Raw genomic sequence first — 19,520 nt, 5'->3', positions numbered from 1 at the left:
CTCCGAGCTGTGCGCACAAGGGAAACCCCAGATTTGACCCTTCAGCTGAGGGTCACCAGAAGATCCTCATTATGGGCTTTTGTTACTCAACTGGCCTTTTGAACTACAGCACTGCAATTTAGTATTGTTACTCCTTATGGACTGCAGATTAAAGGAGGAGTTTGATCCTCCTCATGCAGGTTCATCCCTCACGGCAGATTAAACTAAATGAACTAAAAAACCAGGCCTACATCTCAGATGGTAGACGTGAAGGCTAGGGGAATGTGAGACGTGGTAATCCACATATGGATCTGAGCCAATGGGCCTTTTTCTTTAGTGAGAAGGGTAATATCACATCCAAAGACAACTACAGAAATACAAACTCCCTTAGGGTTTCTGGAAGGTGGCAAATGCTCCACTGTTCATTCACTTCTGGCCAATCCACATGCCACTGCTGCTCTCAAGACTTCTTCTACAGCCCAACAAAATATTCCATCCTGCTCAGCTTCTCCCTAAACACAAAAGTTATCCTGTCTCATAACTTCCTCTTTGACTTCTTCAAAAAGTTTTCCTCAAAGCTATGCCTTAAATAAAAAAAACCCGTGGACTTGTAATTCTTTTCTACACCGACAACCGCTTCTCCAGCTATAAAGACACCAAGTTGTGGCCATGCAGGGTGGGAAAAGGGGAGGGGAGAACAGGGTCTAAGAGACAACAGAATTTAAAGCTGTGATTCTGGGGTCATAAGACGACTTTTTACAAGGTTGTTGCAGCTGTGTGCTTTTGAACTCACTTAAATAAGTGACGCAGTTGGCTTCAAAAGTGAAAAAGTCAAGTGAAGTTTTAAAAAAGGGAAATACTAATTAAAATATTTGAAAATTCACTTTTCCTCTAGCACCTGGCACAGATTAAAAAAGCTAAAACATGGGATGGTATAAAACTTCTTATCTACCAGTCTGGAGTAATGCAGCATTTCCTAATTCACATTAGCAAAACCTAATAGCTCACAATCACACATACACTCCCCAAATCAAAGGCAGCACAATAACAGGAGAAAAGCAAAATAAACATAAACATCACTTCCAGCCTGAAGGATTTCACTTTCAGGGGATGATTTAAAACTTTTACATGATGTATTCATGTCAGTGAGCTTCCTCCAAACAATGATTTTGGAACTTGCAGGGTTATTTGGATCCAGAACCTCACATTTTGTAAAGTGATGCTCTCATCTCCAGTTTGCCCCTACAAAGCTCTGTTTATTTAATTATTCATTTAGAGTGCACTTATCATATCTGGGCAACTGACAAAATTACAGCAAATTAAAGCCCCATACACAAATTGAAAGAAGTAGCTTCTTTATCCACGTGTAGACTTCTTCAAAGTTCAGCAGTGTCTAAACAAAGACTACTGTACATGCCTCACAAAAAGATGTCCTGAATTGTGGAACAATTTAGCAAGAGGTATAATTAAAAAACAACAACAAAATAAACACCTAAAAAGCATCATCTTGGTTTAAGAAATCCAGTCCTTCCATTAGACTGAAATATTCAGGCTAACTGTAATGCAGATCAGAGATTAAATTGAAAGGCCATTAATGCACTAGGTACAGTACAGTAACTCAAAGAATACATTCTTTTGCTCAATGCATAGAAGAGCCCATGACTCTATCAATCCTTAGTTGAAAGCCAAAATCTTTACTCAGCAACACACCACAGCATGTACAAGTTATTTCCTTCCCTTTAAGGTAAACCAAGTGCAAACAAAACAGTCTTACTACCTAGACACACATACCAATTATTTGGTTACGTTGAGTGTTTGAAAATATGCATTTTTGCCTGGAAATCCAAGCTACAGTCACAGAACACGTAGCATTTGCATTCCTGTAGCCAAAAGCAAGCACAGCACAAGGGATCTGCATGTATCAATGAAGCTGTGTGTATAAGGGATAATGCCAGAAACAACCACGTGCAAGGAATCAGGATATGTAGCAATGAAACCTTTGGGGATGAATTTGAACATTTGACTTTTTTATCTTAAAGTTACTATTCAAGAGAAATGGGTGTAATTTCTATTAAATGGAAGAAAAAAAATCATTATTTGTACCAGGAAGAGAACAAAACGATTGCTAAAAGAAGAAAAAATAATGCCCCAAGGATTTTAAAGTAGACCCAATAGTGATCTTGGTAAGTTGCATTCAGCCCTGGAAAATACCAATGTGTTTCAAAATGTGTGATGGGAATGCTACTGGAAGGGATAATGAAAACTAATTGCATTGTCTGGACTAAACTTAAGGCGAGCACCTCTGCTAGCCATGGAGCAAGAGTTCACTGTCTTCTCTGTGTCTCCTCTCCCCAGGCTTGCCTGTCACAAAGGCCAGGAAGAACTCGAGAACCAAACTTCTTCTCTTCACCTACCTGCATAGAAGCCTCTAGCTGTGTCAGTGCCCTGCTTCAGGCCACCTGTAATGAGTCTTGTGCTCCATATGTACCCACACAGAAGGGACAGTGAACCACTTTTACACAGATGAGGAATAGGTGACACATGGAAGAAGGCTCTTGGAAGCTAAGTAGGTTCTTGGAAGCTTCCTGTTTGCCTCATTCTTAATGGGAAGCAAATTCTTTGCCTGATTTTTTCTCACTAGGCATTCAGGCTTCTAGCTGATAATGCTGTAGTCTTGTGAAACTCAGCTTCTGTAGCCACTCATTAAGAGGCACATATACTCTCCATTTCAAGCACATGCTGTTTTACCACGGATTAAGGGTGCAGCAACATGGAAGTAATTCAAGAGTCACGCATTTGTAAACATGTCTTTTTACACAGGAGGAACATTAACTATGAATGGATCAAATCCTTCACTCTTGATTTTACACGCTGCACCACTCCAGCTACCTCAAAACTAATTTTCTTGGACCACAGCTCAGGGCTATGCCCTTGTTTTACCAATGCAATGGCTATAAAAATGGAAGGCTATCTCAAACTACATTCACCATCCCTCAGTCCCTCTTTCAGTGCATGTTAAATCTTGTCAAAATTCTCTGCTTCAGCAACCACACAATTAAACACAACAGTAGAGGGTTTTTTTAGCTGGATATATACACCAGAAAGAACTTTGAGGAAGGACCCTACTTCCTTTATTACCTGGATTCTTGATGCCGGAGAAAACCCTTGTCCTTCTCTTAGTGGCCTCTGAGATTCTTTATCCACTATAATCTCATTTGCATTAAAACTTCTTTTACTCTGTTTTACTTCTCCCAGGGCTCTAGTGGGTATAGCATTATGTCCTTTGCTATCAGCTTTGTTTCAGCAGCACAAAGGCTTGAGGTTGTTTCGTGCAACTGAAGCAACAGCTCTACAAAAGAACAGATCCACAGTGCCGCTCACCCAGGAGGTAACCACCTCCTTGTAACTGGTCAGAAACAGCTCTGTACAGGCAGTACAGCTGCTTGAGCTCATGAAGTGCTCTTCCATTTCTGCACCTGGGCATTCTCAGGGTCAAGTCTATGCATGACGGAAAATACCTTAACTAAGGCCATCCAGTTCTCCCTCAGCCTGCCTATCTGTATTTTAAAGGTCTGGCAGTGTCCACTGGAGCCCTCACACACCCACAAAACAAAGCACAGCTCAGCAGCACTTGGAACCACATGGTCCCCTTCACAGGGGTTAACTAAACCATCCTCTCCTCTAAAGTGAGCTAATTCTGGAGTTATGTCCTGAAGCTGGGCAAAATCGGACACAGCAACACCTTCAAAGACAGGAAGTAAAAGCTAAAGCATCTGACTAACTCTTACAATCAAATAAGGCAGCTTTGTAATGTGCTTTCTGAATCACTGACAGGTCATTTTTCCCAGATGTTCCCTCAGAATAGCCCTGCAAGCAGACAGAAATTTGTATGAACTCTGTCAACCTCACTGCTTTGGTAAAAGAAGGACTTTAAGCTACCAACACTGAAAAGTGGTATGTTACAAAGAATTACGATAGCGCTTGTCACACCAGGATCTCCTCCAGGAAAAAGATGGCATGCAAAACTTGTGTTTGCTCACCACCAATACCCTACTGTGAAACTATGCCCAACCTGCAAGCAGGCAGAGTGCCATCCCAACACATGGGTTTGGATTTCGGCAGCCAACAGACCATCTACAAGCATCAAGTGTGATAGCTATGGGCAGGAATCCCAGCCCAGAGAGCCCAAACAGCTGTCTCTTCTGAGCTAGCAAGCCCACAGTTAATAGAATACAGAAATCTCTAATCCCACTTTTAGCTGGCTTAAAAAAAGAAGGGATAGGTCGAGACAGAAAAGGAGTCTTAAAGAAAAACAAAAATATGACAATTCTTGTTTTGATCCTGAGAACACTGAAGAGAAACAATTCAAGCAAGTAATCAAGGGATATTTTGGGGCCTCTACGGTTAGATGATACACCTTGTCACAGAGTTTATGATAGCAAGGCCTTTATGATAACAAAGACATAAGCAGGAAACAACTCTGGCCTAGAACAGAGCTGTAAATTAGGGCAACTCTTGCTAAACAGGTGTTTGATGACTGTTAATCTCTCTAGAGAAAAAGCTTAAAAGCAATTTTAAATCTGCCCTGTTTCAGCACTGGCTAACTTTGAATTTTACAGGAAATAAATAAGATGCATTATTTAGAAATGAAACAAAAGATACTTAAGGGCTGATGACTTATTCAACATACTTGTCCTCATGTACAGAGAGGGGAAAATTTAATGATGTACAGAGAGGGGAAAATTTAACAAAACCCGTCTGAAAGACAAGGGCGTTGTTCAGCATTCCCCTCTTCAGATACAGACACATACAGGGATATTGTTACCTCTGTGCAGAACTATATGGTCAATCATGTTGCGTTTATATTTGGTGTGATATAGGCAGAGAGGACAGCGAAGGTCTTTGGGTCCTTCCTCAGGAACTGCCGAATGCCCAGCTTCCACGTGCATAGTAAAAGCAGATCTGTGAAACGGGAGGGAGAGATGGAAGCAGTCAGAAGAGGTGTGCAGGGAACGATGAAGTGTCACAGCTCTATAAGGGATGTGTTGTGTAAAATGGCACAGATACCACTCAGCCTTGTCTTCACAGTGCCACGTGGCATTTCAGTGGGGCTACTCACATGAGCAACATATGAGCAGAGGTATTTGCAGGCTTGTATCCTCAAGTAACAAACACTCATTCTGACAAGATATTCTTTTGCATGGGTTGCTCTATAGTCACACTGCTATAGTTAAGACAGCAAAAGAATTCCCATCTTTCATGCTCATTATTTGTCTTCAGGCTGAAATATTCGGTGTACTTTCTCTGGCAAAGATTAAACTTTTACGGAGTTCAACAAAATCTATCAACTGTTCTGGACTTGCAGAAGTGAGGACAGACTTATTTCTGGAGGCAGATAACCTCCTTAACCACCTCTGTCTTTGTAGGACAAGCCCCAAACCAGCTAAAATGCTTAGATTCAGGATACAAAACAGGCTTCCGTTGACAGTGAGTTTGGCACTGAGTAGTTAAGTTTTAAAGCATCAGCTATAAGGATCTGAAAAACCAAGACTAAGAATACTGTACTTATTAGTGTGGAGGAATGAATGAATACTCCACAGTACTTCTGGACAAAAAATTTCATACTGCCATTACATTGACTGCATATTTAAAAGTTGCAAGAGGCATGCATACAGAGGAAATTAACTGTACACCTATCTAACCACAAGCTCAACTACTGAAATGAGAGGTGTCTGTAACTTGAGGCACTTGGTCATTTTTTCCTAAAGCAGTCGTAAAGCTTGCAAAAGCTAAGGAGCCTGCCACTTTCAACTAGAGTTAGAAGTCTCTTTGAAGTTCTTCAAGACTGTTAGCTTGAACATGAAGCAACTTACTAACACAACTGGCTTTGGGACTGATCCAGCGATCACTGAATTCTACAGGTGTATGTCTATCCACTTCAGTGAGTGCTTTCATGCATTTAAGTTTCTATGGTGAGTTGAAGAGGGGATTGGTATGGGGGTTTTTTTGCCCCACCCCCCTTTTTTAAAGGGGGAAAACATGCTATGCTTCTGAAAGAAGCAAGACTTAATCCTTGAATGTTTGAGACACCACATGAAAGAACACTACTCCCTTATGCAACTATGAATGTGTTTAACTGCTGCTTGATTTAAGATGATTTCATTTTATCCAGGTAGAAGAAAATGGCTCTCGCAAGATATGAACAGATTGAATGGACCTGGCAATTGCTGGTAATCTTTAAGACAGATAGTAATCGGGATATAAAGCACAAGCAGCAAATTTTACCATAGAGGCAGCAAGGGGCTGAAGCAACAGAGGCTAGAGACATGTAACCAGAGGTTGCTCTTGTGTGGATTCTCTCAGGTTTGTGCTCAGCAGTTTCTTCAACAGAACTCCTCCCCTTTATTCAGTCATACTGCTTACTGTCACCTTTCTCCTAAGAACTTAACAAGTTTGAGACGTCAAATGTCAGCTGAGGGTGTTATGCTCGAGGGTCCAGCATATCAGGAGGAAATGATGAATGGCACAGGTGCATAGGCCTTTTGTTTCCTTACGGAACAGCAGCTAAAAACACACACACACACAAGCACACACACACACACAAACACACACAGGACTGAGTTTTTAAATTTTACACATCTAATTGGATTTACTGAAATATCTATATGCTATTAGATCTGCTAGAGAATGCTTTGCATTTCAGGTAGAGAGATAGTGGGAGAAATAAATTATATCAGAGAGGTTTTTTCAGAAAGGTGATATAAAGTCTCCTGTCTCCCTAGGACACCCGATTGTCCCATGACGCTGGTTGCACCAGGAAATGACCTTATTTTTGTAAAGAAAATTTTCACACTTGAGGATAAGGATAGCCCTCTAATTGCCTATGCTGAGGAAACAGTACTACCTGTACCACTTCCTCCAGCAAGTAAAACCTACTGCAAGGACTTACTGTGCTTTTGTCTGCAGCAGATGGTACCGGCTGTTGTAGGAGAGAGGAAAATGGATTACATGGATGCTGCTGTGATCTGGCATGGCATTTCCTATGTTTCTCTCCCTGGTCAGCAGTGGCCATGTTTCTGTTAGCTACAGCGAGCTCTCAAAGATGTCAGAAGTTTTTTCAAATGCTAAAAAACCCCTTATGAGTTCAGTTTATCTGTTTTGCACAGTACTTACTTAAAGCCTGTATAAAAGGAACAATCTTTGCACTTGAAGAGTTTTTTTCCTCCGTGCTTGTCACGGTAGTGACGCCGAATGCTCTGTATGTAACCCGAGGAGAATTCACAAAATTCACAGTTAAGGATGGCTTCCGTTTTTTCCACTCCTGCAGCACTCCCAGAAAGTGGGATTGGGCTGATGTTGTTGTTGTTCCTGGCCAAAGCTGCAGACTGGTAGTGGTTCAACTGCTGCTGAACATCAGGAGGCTCAGAGTATGAAGAGTCTGTAGAGAAACAGAAGGAAGTTCTTATTGCAGGTGGATTAACAAATCTAAAAAGGTTTGAAGCCTGCTCCAGCACCTATTGGCTTTTAGACTGGGTTGATCAAGATGTTTGTTATGAAATCCACTGACAGCTTTCTGAAGGGATTAAGAAAAAGAGGTGTAGCACTTCTTAATCTAACCTAACTTGTATTCTACAATTTAAAAGGTGATCAGTAGGAAAGAAGTGACAGATTTCAATTAAAAGTAGTCTAAAAAGAAGTCTGGTTTTAAGACACTTTTAATTTGTGAAGGTAAAGCACATTAATCATACTGCCAAGTGTTTATGTGTTTGGTGCATAAATCAGACCAAATCCTCTCAAATGTCTTATGCCAGTTTACACCAGATGAAGATCTGGCACAGGAAATGTAAACAGCCTATCTAAAAGGGGGAAGGAAAAAAAAAAAAAAAAAGGAAAAATGGATACTCTTCCCTATTCATTCATGAACTTATTTAAGAAACCCACATCAAAAGTTAACTTTAGCAAAATGATACAATTTGACTTTGTCACATTTGAAGCAGTCTTCACAAAAGGTAAATTCAAGTTCTCCTAGCTGATGATGTTTGAAATGAACTTATCATTGGAAAAAAGATATTTAATCATAAATTCCAGCAAAGCAAACTTCTAAACCACATTTCCTTAGAAGCTGCTAAGTTTTGCTACACTGAGAAAGAGATCTCTTTATGTAGATGTGTCAGTATAGACACATCCCTTCTACAACCCAGCAGAACTCTGTCACACCATTTTAATGGCATGTGGAGAAACACAGTCCAGAGATGTCTCAGTACTGAAACTGAAAGCTGTAATACTTAATACTGTAATAAAATGTTGGACCCCCCCAAAAAGGGGCGGGGTGGTGGTGGTGTTGAATCTTTCCCAACACACTGCTTGAATGTGGAGGTTACGAATTCATCTGCTTTGTCCTATATAACCCACAGCTGCCCATGAATGGCACAAATGAAAGCAGATGAATAAAGCACAGATGAATTTCAGTGTAACCTTCCTGAAAAGAAGACAAAAGGCTCTTTTCTCAAGCTTTCTGGAAGAAGGAAAAAAAAAAAAAACGCAAGGGCAGGGGGAGGGGAAGTCGGGGGACAAACTGTACCAGCTACCTCCTACTTTGATGGGTACTTCATTTTCCAAAGCTTAATTCCCTGACGCTGGATATGTAGGAATTCTCTAACAGACATACTTGTGGGAGCTTAACACCACCCATTCTAACCAATTAGTACGGAGAAACAAAAGGCAAGCAGGCCTATACAGCACTCAGTATGGGGACTTCTCCACCTGTCTTCAAAAGAGTAAAATGCTTGCTTTCTTTTCTCACTACCACAGAAGGGGGTTATACATGCCTGAGAAGTGAAAAACAAACTAGAACAACAAAAAAAACCAAACACACGAACAAAACACAAGCAGGAGATAAATGTCTCGGGGCTCCCCTGGCTTCATCACCAGGTGTACAGCAAAGACAAAGGCAGAGACATGAAAGATTCTGGTAAAATGAATGAAACACTTTTTGTTTTTCCTATCCGAGCCTCATGAACTGAGGCTGGATTACAATGCAGAATTTATCATCTCTTGTTTCAACCACTTCTACAGCAGGCTTGCTCACCATGAGGGCTCACAGTGAACTCCAGCCGTTCAAATGTCAGGGCTTTCTTTTCCTTGTGTTTGAAACAGGCTCTCCACTTCTTTTACTTTGGCAAAGGACAGGCCTGAGGAGCTGCAAACCTCTGCAGACGTCTCTTCTCCCTCAAAGGCAGCAACCATGCACTCACCCTCTTTTGGAACAGGACCTTGAGGCCCAAAACAATGCATGGCTCAAAGCAGATTTGCTGACTTGCATATCTGCAGCCTGGTGTCTGGGCTACCAGGTTCAATGCTTCTAAAAGCTCAAACTGCAGTTAGACAGATTTCCTGACAAGGATATGACAGCCTGAAAAAAAGTTCATGGCACTGGAAACAGTTCTTTTTGTATGTGTACTAGTCAAATTACTTGTAGGGTAGTGATTAAAGTCTAGTTTGTAGCTTACTGTTCCCTTCCTCAGGAAGAAGGGATCAAAAATTTCCATCACATCACAAAGGTTCCTAAGCCAAAGACTCAGTGATATCCACTGCTAAGGAAGTTACAGGTTTAAGAACCATTATTTCCAGAACAAGGAATTTTTGTCATTGTTTGGAAGATCTACTATACTTCAGATATTTTTACTTCCACTATCATCTGGTGTCTATTATTCCAGCTTCCCAACTTTCAATCGGATATTTACATACTTCTGTGGAATCTGGTATGTGAAAATTACAAAAGTAGATAGCTACATGTCTATTCCTACAGAAAAAAAAAGTACACAAAGTAGCTTTTCTTGTCATCAGGAATAGCCAAAAGCAAATTCTACCTTATATTTAAATATAGAATATTCAAAAATAATTGAATTCTTACTTTCCTTCAACCAGGATTCATGCTGTCCACCTTACAATTTTTAGTATATTGCTCTGTTACAATTAAGATAGTTAAGATATTTACAGAAAAAAGCCATCTGAAGAGCTTATACAGAAAGTCTTACACTTAAACAATGGTAGCACGCATGTCCCTAGTTCTGCCTGTGTATTCTTCCCCTTTTCCCTTGCCAAAGGCTTTCATTATTTTGCAATCTTTCTGGAGTGCAAGATTTAGCACTTCCTGAAGAAAAACACCCAGGATTAACACATGTGTATAGGGCCTCTGTTGGTTTCCGAGAATCAGCTTGCCAGACAGCTATCCTAGCATGCAGGTGCAACCCAGCTCGACCAGGAACACCTCGGACAGAGTCCAAAGTCGACGAAAGGCATGGGAGGTTTTCCACTGACTTCGGTGAACCACACTTTTTCATGCCCACTCCAAAACCAGTGAAGGCAGTGGTAAGATAGCAACTGACTTGAGTTTGCTTCCAAACAAGTGTTTTAGCACACAGCACAGAATGAACTGCCACTAAATAAGAAACAGATGATGGGGCTGAGGTTTTGGATTTTTTAATTTATTTTTCAAAAGCAGTACCTGAGAGAAGGACTAGGGAGGCAAATCCACAGCCAAGGAGCAACAGCGCTGCCTTAAACTGCAGAGCACTTCTACACAGGCACGTCCTCTATTTCTGCTGCAAGAGTGGGCTGATGTTCCAAACAGTGCTGGGTTGACTTAAGATGTTGACCAAGCATTAGCAATTACACAAGCCTCGAGCTGCTGTGCACCAAACTGCTGGACACGTTTTGGCGGTGTTGCTGCAACAACAGGATGCCTGGATGTAAGAGTGGAGGATGAAGGAGGAAGAGAGCAGAGCTTTTCCCTCAGAACTGACCAACAATTGAGTCATGGCTGTACACAGTGCAAGTTCCACCTCAGTCTTCCTCCTGCACCCCAAGCACAAAGGACTGGGAGCACTCCGGGAAAGTGTTAACAACCTTGGCCTGGAGCAGGAAGAGGGTCTAGCCATCCATGTCTGAAAAAAGTTAAATGGCCTTAGAAGCCTACATCAAAGTCAGAAACCAGAAGAAAGACATTAAAATAAGCAAAGGGAAGAGTCAAGAGAATTTGTATTAAGTAATGTAAAACGCAAAGGCAAAGGGAAAATATGAAGGGGAAGAAAATGAAGAAAAATTAAACACCCGGAAGTACCTATTACACATTAACGAAAAAAATGGCATTTTTTTTCTTTGAGCAGCCTCAAAGCAGCACAAGAAAATAAAGCATGTTTATATACGCAGTGCAAGGAAATAAAATGGGCTACTTAGCCCTGACTGATTTAAAACAATCAATCAAACAAAAAAGCCCACACCAAAACCACTGAGATCCATTTTTAAAAGTAGTTTTATCCAAAATGAATGGAAGGGCTTCACCACACAACTCCAAAAGCGAGGTAACAGCACGGGATGATCTGACATAAAATGAAGAACACTTACAGTCATGCCAAGAGGCAAAAATTAACAGTAATTAATGTAATAAAAAATGGAAGAACAGCAGCGATGCTACAAACCTCAATTTTGAGATTTCACATACCACACCTACCTACAGACTCTGTGCACAGGAAGAATAACAAGGATAGCAAGTAGTGTAATCCCTGGCAGCACCTCTAGATCTAAAAGACACAGAATCTACCCTCAGTATACAACAGCATTCTCATAACCAAATGCGGAAATGACTAGTTGAAAGGAAAGCAGTAGAAATGACTGTCCACAGGGTGCCCCATCAACACAGCCATATCTAAATTACTACTGCGTGCTGGTAATAATACATAAGTAAGTATCATAGTGTCTCTGCATGGGGTGAAGAGAGACAGCATTTCCAGAGGGCCTAAAACATTTAAACGCCTAGTAAGTGATTTTGCCACCCTGAAAACTTTATTTGGAGTACAAAGACAAAGACTGGCACAATGAGTCTGTCAACAATACTGGAAGTTACTACCTCATCCAAAAGAGCATTCACAGTCTCCGCTACAATGCAATGCAATGCAATGGTGAAAATGCAGCCTGATCCACACCTGCATACCCTGGGATCATCCCCTGGGGAAAATATACAATGAAAATCCACCACAGAAGCAAAATGAAAATCCAAGTTTTCATGGATCCTCTGCAGCATGTAACATGTTTCAGATACCTAAAAGAAGAAAAACTTGGGATCTTTTCAGAAGAAAAAAATAAATAAAGATTCTGATCTGGATACATAAATTTACTCAGAAATTAAATGATGGTTTAGTTATTTGTAGGTATTTTCAAAGCTATTGATGAACATATATGCAACAGCAAAACACACCAAAACAAGACACCTAAACCAAACAACAACAGACCAGAAATACACCAGGACATATCTATGTAAGAGACACTGAGCAGCAGTTGAGAAACCAGAGGAAAAAATACCTATTAAAGGAAAGAAATCAAACCATTGCTTCATCCTTTTAGGATGAACAGAACTAGACACATCCAATACAAGCATTTGCATGCCTGCACAATGAGGGATAGGGATGGAGGGAGAAGCACTGTTCGGGGAAAGCAACTGTTTGAGTACACTGGAAAGAGAGCTTATTGCATTTGCGAACTACTAATAATTAAATAGGTCAATGACCAGAAGGAGACAGTGGGAAATAAAAATGAAGACACCACACTTTCCTGGTACATCCACACAGAAACCGAAGTCAAAAGAGATCAGCATTTGTATGACAAATAAAACTGGGGCAGGGGATGTTTGGCTCCTGAGATAAGAAAAAAACATAGAGAATGTATAAATAACAAAAAGTGCTTTAAAATGCTTTGGGGGGAAAAAAGGGAATGTAGTAACAATACAGGCCTAGGACATTGTGGATCTGTGAGAAAAAGTCCTAAAGAGACTAAAAGGAAAATATTTGGAATGCTATTTAATTTTCTCTGAATTCATTCGCATAAAGAGAAGATTTCTATGAAGAATGACAGAAAAGTTCCAAGGAATTAAGAAAAGCAGCAGACAAATTGTTTCCTCTGGATAGAAACATATTTGTGAAACCAAATCAAGATGCAATACTATACCAAAAAATACCAACAAACACAAAATGTATGGCCAAAAGCACAGAGGACTGAACTAAGAATTATTATTATTTTAAAAGGCATAAAATAAGGCTAAGAGTGGAACTTGTAAGATTTAGGGACATAATCCATTCCGAAATTCAATGGGACTCAAAATTACCAGCTCACTTAGTGGTAGGATAGCATATAGTCATGAATGGCAACAGCTTGAAAAGTGGGAAGGTGGCAAAGCAGGGTGTCATACAAAGATTGTCAAGACTACACACATTTATGTTCACTTTATGCCATGCAGCACTGACCTGGAAGGAAGAATATGTGGGAGGGTAAAATGTTCTGGCAATAAATTAAGCTGAGGGGAGGGGAAGATAGAAGAGACTAAGACTCAGAGGGATGCAACAAAACATTCATGAAGCTCAGGGAACCATACAGTACAAGGAAGTTTTATTCATTGCATGTTTAAAAACAGAATATGAACCTAATCCTCTACCTAAATTCTCATTTCTACTAAAGAACCTTTACATTGCTAGGATGTTGTGAACAAGATGTAAAGGAAACAAGCTTTGTGTCCTTGTTCGCACACTTCGAAAGACAAAAGAAAAGAGTAGTCACAGAGGAAAGAAAATAAAGCCCTGGAATAAAATTGCCATTTAAAGGATTTACACAAACAAACAAACAAACAAAAACCAAAAAACCCACCACCAAACCCCCAGAACCTTGTTGGAGGAATTTATTTCAGCACTATCTGTAAAGGACACTTTTTGGATCATTTTGGACCAGCTTTTGTGAGAACGGTATTATGTATATGTCTAAGGCTCAGAAGAAGGCAAACAGAAAGATACATGGACTATGCAATCTTGTTTATTCTAAAGAGGTGAGAAACTACATCCATGTTTCTTTATAACTTTGAATTCCCTTTTGAGTTATGTGCACATCTATCTCTGAATGGAAATGAGACAGGATATATGCTATGCAGCTTCTTGTGCTAATATCAAAATAATTTCAAAGGGACATAAATTTAATCTAAGAAGAATAAAATAATAAATAATTTTATCATCCAAATTCCTTTGCACAGAGGGAGTCTCATACTGCTGCCTACTGAAGAATCTTTGAGTTTCATAGTTGAGATTAAGGAGACAGTGGCTATAATACTCTGTATAAGATGATGCAAAGGAAAGCAGTAGGAATTGTGTAAGACTTAGGAAGGAGTAATGTAATTGATGAAATAAGTTATAGCATATTATTTCCATCAGAAGGATCAGTCCGAGAACTTCCCATGCCCTCCTGTTTTTGAGTGTCCAACACTACCTGGAATTCCCGTTAGCATTAGCTTTCAAGACAGGCACAACATGGTCATGAACGGTGCCTGAATCATTACCCTGCTCTGCTAATGCTGTGATTTGGAAGGATCAGTTTTAGGGCTCAGGAAACACTTCATCATATAGCCATTTAATTTCTAGTTATCCCTTCTTTTCATTCACCCTCCTCACAACAAAATTTATTTCCTGGCTTCAACTGAATTTGACTTTACTGGAGTTCTTGAGGTGACCTGGCCACTTACTAGTCACTTTTAGGCTGCACGCAACCCTCTCATAAACTAGGCTCTTTCAGTAGCTCCTCTACCACTTGCAACCTTTGCAATGTCAGTGGCAAGCCACTACAGCTTTCTAACCCCACCAGTTGCTTTGCCCATTGCCATTTTCGCTTACAACACAGAGATGATGCACGGGGAGTGCCATGATGTTTCCCTTGCTCTGGCATTCATGTTATTTCACCTCTGTTTATCCACTGCCTTCTGTTTAAAGAACGTTGCAGGCTGAGAATCTGCTGCCACTGGCTTATACTAGGTGAACTGTTCAAACTGTTCGTCATGTTTCAACCCTATATTCTTATCTTTTGTTATTCAAGGAATAAAATTCCATTGTCTATATACAGGGTGGCATTTAAAACCAAGAGTTCTGCTACATGTCAAACATTGGGATCTCCATGTGCGTACCTATTTCCACAAAATGCATAAAATAAAAAATTGGCTAACTATTCCTTACTCTGTTGAGCTAAACTCAAACCTCATAAATGGAAGTCCACTTACAGAAGAGAGGAACACAAACAGATCTGGGAATAGTTTTAGCAAGATGCTGATTTAACCAGTCTGCCAAAAGGACTTACTGGTAACAGGTTCTTTTCTGAATTTACTTTGATTGATTCTTCACTCAGACAATAATCTACAGAGCAATTTTTTTTTTTTGGCACCAGTAACCAAACTATCCTCATGCTATTATGCTCCATGATTTCCTTATTTTTATGGGCAATTCATCAGATATTTTGCAGGAGCACTCCACATTTCCTTCTCTATTGTTCTGGCCTTTTAACTATTTGTATAAATACAAACACACAGCCACAAACAGACATGCTGCTGTCACTTAAATGCCCATTTTCCTCTAACCTTGAAAGGAAGAGGGGAAAGAAATCCAGCCTTATCAAGTGCTACACTTTTGCATTCTGCTTTAAAACTGGCCCTAAATTTACAGAGACAATATATGGGTACTGAGGATCCATTCTAATAGAGCTCAGGGACTTGTAATTTGTTCTGGAGACCTCCAGCATACACCTTGACATTATTATTATTGCCAACAGAAAGGTCTCATCTCTATCACCAGCTCTGAGCTCAGACCACTTTGGGCAGTATTTTCAAGCATTAGTACCGAAATGTAGTAACAATGTCCCTTAAAGAAGAAATAAAACCAGCTACTTAAACGTCAAACTTTGGGCCGTCAACTATGATGATGACATATGTCCATTTCAACACAGCTAAAATGAGCAAAGGAGTTTTACCTCTCTGTCAAGCACCAAATCCCTCTAGCAGGTTTTAGATCAATAGAAAGTAACTGGAGTCTCAGGGGACAGGGAGAATATCAGTTAGCTTACAGAAGACGGCTACTAGCATGTGGGAACAATAGCCTGCAGAAATGCTCTCTTGCACAGAACTGGTCAAGTCATACCATGTATCCCTTCACAGCAACAGCATCCTTTTTACTTTATATAGAGTGATCACAAATTCCAGGGACAGCAGTAGTACCTGACAGCTAAGAGAGCATCACTTACCACTTCATCTCCTATCCTGAACATGAAAGTCAGAGCCAAAAGAAAGCAAAAACCTCAGGAAAAAAAAAAAACAACAGGAGTCTAGATACACTTCTTTCTTTCCCCTGTGGGTGCAATCAGGTCATTTCTGTCTGCCCAGAAGGAATCCAGAAGGTGTTTCTTCCTTCATTTATTACTTGATCCACCCAAACAACTTGTTCTGTCTTCTCTCTACCCCAGGCAAGTCTTTCCATATCACATCAATCCCATCGCAGCAGGCTGGCCAAATCCATACAAAGACTGACAGCAGCCTTCTCCCAGCTGCATGAGTTCCTGTCTCCATCCTGTTGCATTTCAATTTTGCCTCTACCCATTCAGTTCAAGCACAAAAAGCTCAGGACCAGAAAAGAGCACAATGAACAGCAAGCTGACACCCCCCTGAGCACAGCCAAGGACAGAATAAACATCTCCCTCTGTTCCACTAGCCACAAAACTGTTCTCAACACACTGTAGGAAAAGGCCAAAAGCCGAACAACTACACACCAGTGGAAGAGAGCTGCACAGAACAAGGTCATCCTCAATGCCCTAGGTCCTTGAAACAGTGAGGAGTTTGTTCAGTAAACTTGGAGGTGAACAAGACCTGCACTTGTTCCATCAGTCCCTGCCAATCTGATGCAGGAGAAAAGCTCCCATCTGATCCAACATTTGATAATTAGTTTAATGCTGACCACAAGAAGACACACCAACAAGTACCAGAGATTTTTAACAAGCACTGGCAGGCAGTGTGGCCACTGGCAGCACCTCTGGGAAGGAAAGACAGGCAAAGTCTGAGGGGAAAGCAGAAACTTGCTTTAGGTTAGAGAAAGAAGGAACATGGCTGGGGAAAAAAAAACAGCCTGCAAGGAAGAAGGGTTAATCTGATACTTCAGAATGAGCGTGCAGCATCACTCCTACGGGCCACAAAAGTGGGGAAACAGGCAGAACAAGTAGACTGCTCTTTGCAGCCTGACTGTAACTACAAAAGCAGAGGCATCTTACGTTCTGCGGTATGCAGATCACCATCTTGCATCCTTAACATGGATGCTATCCTTCCAACTCACCTTGCAATTAAAGCAATTAAGTATTGAAGCTTTGCCTGAATTTGCCCTGTAGTCACTACTGGCTCTCTGCCTCCCCAGTCAAACAGTCAAATAAAAGGGTCTCAAACTTTGAAAAAGTGGGGTCCAAACACCTCCCCCTGAAAAAAACGAACCCCCAAACTAAATACAAAGAACAGGCTCCAATGCAAGGTTTCCAGACTGTGAGGACTCTGACCGTTGTGGTCTTCCCCAGACAGCAACAGCCATAAAAAACTAAGAGTTTTAACTACAGCTAACACAGTAGCAATAATGAGAGAGAAACAGCACCAAAGGTGAAGTCTTAGCAACTTTCTGCCCTGACTGGAAAGTTAGAAAAATATCCCTTACCAAGAGCAACAGTGCATGCAAATAGAAATAGACAAGTCAGCCACAAAGATGGTATGGATTAAAAAAAAATTAAAATCAGGGGTAGTATGTGTGAGCATATGGAAAGCTTGCCTCTTTTCTGAAGGGTGGAAGGAAGAGGGAGATGTGTGGCTCTAGGGCTGAGTGGATCACTGTAACAATCCTGCCTCATTGGCACTAGTTGAGAGAATTTTGTTGAAAAGGCTCCTTGCTTCCCACTGTCCTCCTCTCATTCTGGTAGTACATGAAATTGCTTTAGCAAATTTGCTAAAGGCCCTCTGCACCCCTCCAGATTTCATCTGTCAAGCAGCATAGAAGACACACATCCTGATTACCCACTATACACTTTGAAAAAGTGTACAGAAATGGGAAGGGATTTACAGTTCTTAAACAACAGCTCCAGAAACAGGACTTAGTCAAGCAGTTTTGTACCCAGCCCAGCTCTGGCAAAGTAAGCAGATGTATTTATATTTCAGTCTCTAGATGAGGCAAAGTTCTTTTCCACTGGCAAAGGCTAAAGTTCAGAAAAAGCTGGAACGGGGCACTGGGTGTTTCACTTAGCAGTTTTCAATGCATTTGCTGCTGCAAGTAGTTAAATTTAATGAAGATGTTGACATACCATGTACTGGGAAACTCAAAAAATCTTCTAGTTCTGACCCTGCATGTGTTTTGTGATGTGTGCTGGTATTAATGATAGATCCCGTTTGGTTTGCACAACACTGAAAAGCATGATTATTGAGCTTCAAGGGCACACACACAGTGTGCTGCTTTCTACATTTCAAGAACTGGTTACCACTGAAAAGGAATGATCTTGTACAATAGCAGCATGACTGAGAAGACATTAGAAGCCACGTCCAGGTCTGTCTAGTCTATCACTTGCACTTTACTGTTTTATTTTGACAATTCAATATTCTTAATCAGTAAAATTAAAAAACTATTATTTTGAATTATTGCACACAGTCATGATACAAACAAATTTATGAGGCTCCAAATCTGCCAGCCATATGAGTAAAGTACTTTGCTCTGCAACACAGTCAGGCCAAAGGCATTACTGTCATGAAAAAAAGAGCTACTCAGAAAAGCAGTAGTACTAGCAAGGGCAATTTAGGGCAAGTATTTCACATGCTCCCAAGAAGCTTTTGCTCAGGGTGAAGTCATAACACAAAACCGTTTATCAATCTATTGAGTCATTCTGCTTTATGAGCTTTATGACAATAGGTTGCACTCATGGATTTCTCCAGTTTATAAGAGGAAGGCAGTCCACCACCTCCACAGCCCTTGAATACAAGCAGACATGTGTAACACCAGTGCTTACACAAGCAGCATCTGTTGCCCTGTGCTTTCTCCTTAGCTGATGATCACTTTGCAGATAACACCTGTTGCTATGGTTCCTATTCCTGTTTTCTAGTGTTCAGTCAACAATTTTTGCACCTCAGCCTTGCTTCCAACTCTTCCTTATTGAAAGAAACAGTAGTCTTCTAATGTTATGCCTTGACAATGCAGATTGTGGGATTCCACTGCCTTGCACTCCAGTCAACAGGAACGGAGCTGACCCTGCACAGTGCAACACTGGAAACCCCTATCTGTGACACATACTGCCCCACAGGATGACAGTATCATCAATAAATCAATACAACCCTTCTGGGCAAAGATTAACATGAATATAAGTTCTGATTCTCACAAAGACTGTGAAAGAACACGGAAACAGATCTTGTTAGGGGATTCACCCAATCCTCCTCGCAATTTGTAATATTTCAATTTACACTGAATTTTCTACAGTATAAGTTCTCAAAAGTGTTAAGCTACATTTCAGTGGACAGGGCAAATGAGTAAGTAAGTCCAAACAAACAAAAAAGCCAACCACACAAATGCAAATAAATAGTCAAACACCACCATTTCTTTCTTGCAAGAGGAAAAATACATGTAAACTATCCAGAGAGCAAAAGAACATTTTACCACAATAGCAATCTTATTATTTCA

At 40.6% G+C, this 19,520-nt stretch overlaps 1 protein-coding gene across 6 annotated transcripts in view; it reads right to left on the bottom strand.

The window, feature by feature from the left end:
• The window catches only part of ZNF462 (zinc finger protein 462), a 90,331-nt gene that overhangs the window by 10,145 nt on the left and 60,666 nt on the right, over positions 1-19,520 (bottom strand). For all 6 annotated transcript variants that reach the window (XM_087742378.1, XM_087742375.1, XM_087742379.1 and 3 more), the window contains 2 exons: positions 7,153-7,417; positions 4,805-4,941 (listed from right to left, as the gene is read on the bottom strand). In XM_087742378.1, the coding sequence (XP_087598504.1) occupies positions 4,805-4,941; positions 7,153-7,417 (402 nt within the window). The remainder of the gene's footprint in view (positions 1-4,804; positions 4,942-7,152; positions 7,418-19,520) is intronic.

The sequence above is a fragment of the Nipponia nippon genome, unplaced genomic scaffold (genome assembly GCF_047370975.1).
Source record: "Nipponia nippon isolate SJK-2023a ecotype South Korea unplaced genomic scaffold, ASM4737097v1 scaffold_8, whole genome shotgun sequence".
In the NCBI taxonomy this organism is placed as follows: domain Eukaryota; kingdom Metazoa; phylum Chordata; class Aves; order Pelecaniformes; family Threskiornithidae; genus Nipponia; species Nipponia nippon.
Note: the sequence above shows the minus strand (reverse complement) of the source record. Positions and strands in the feature narration are given on the sequence as shown.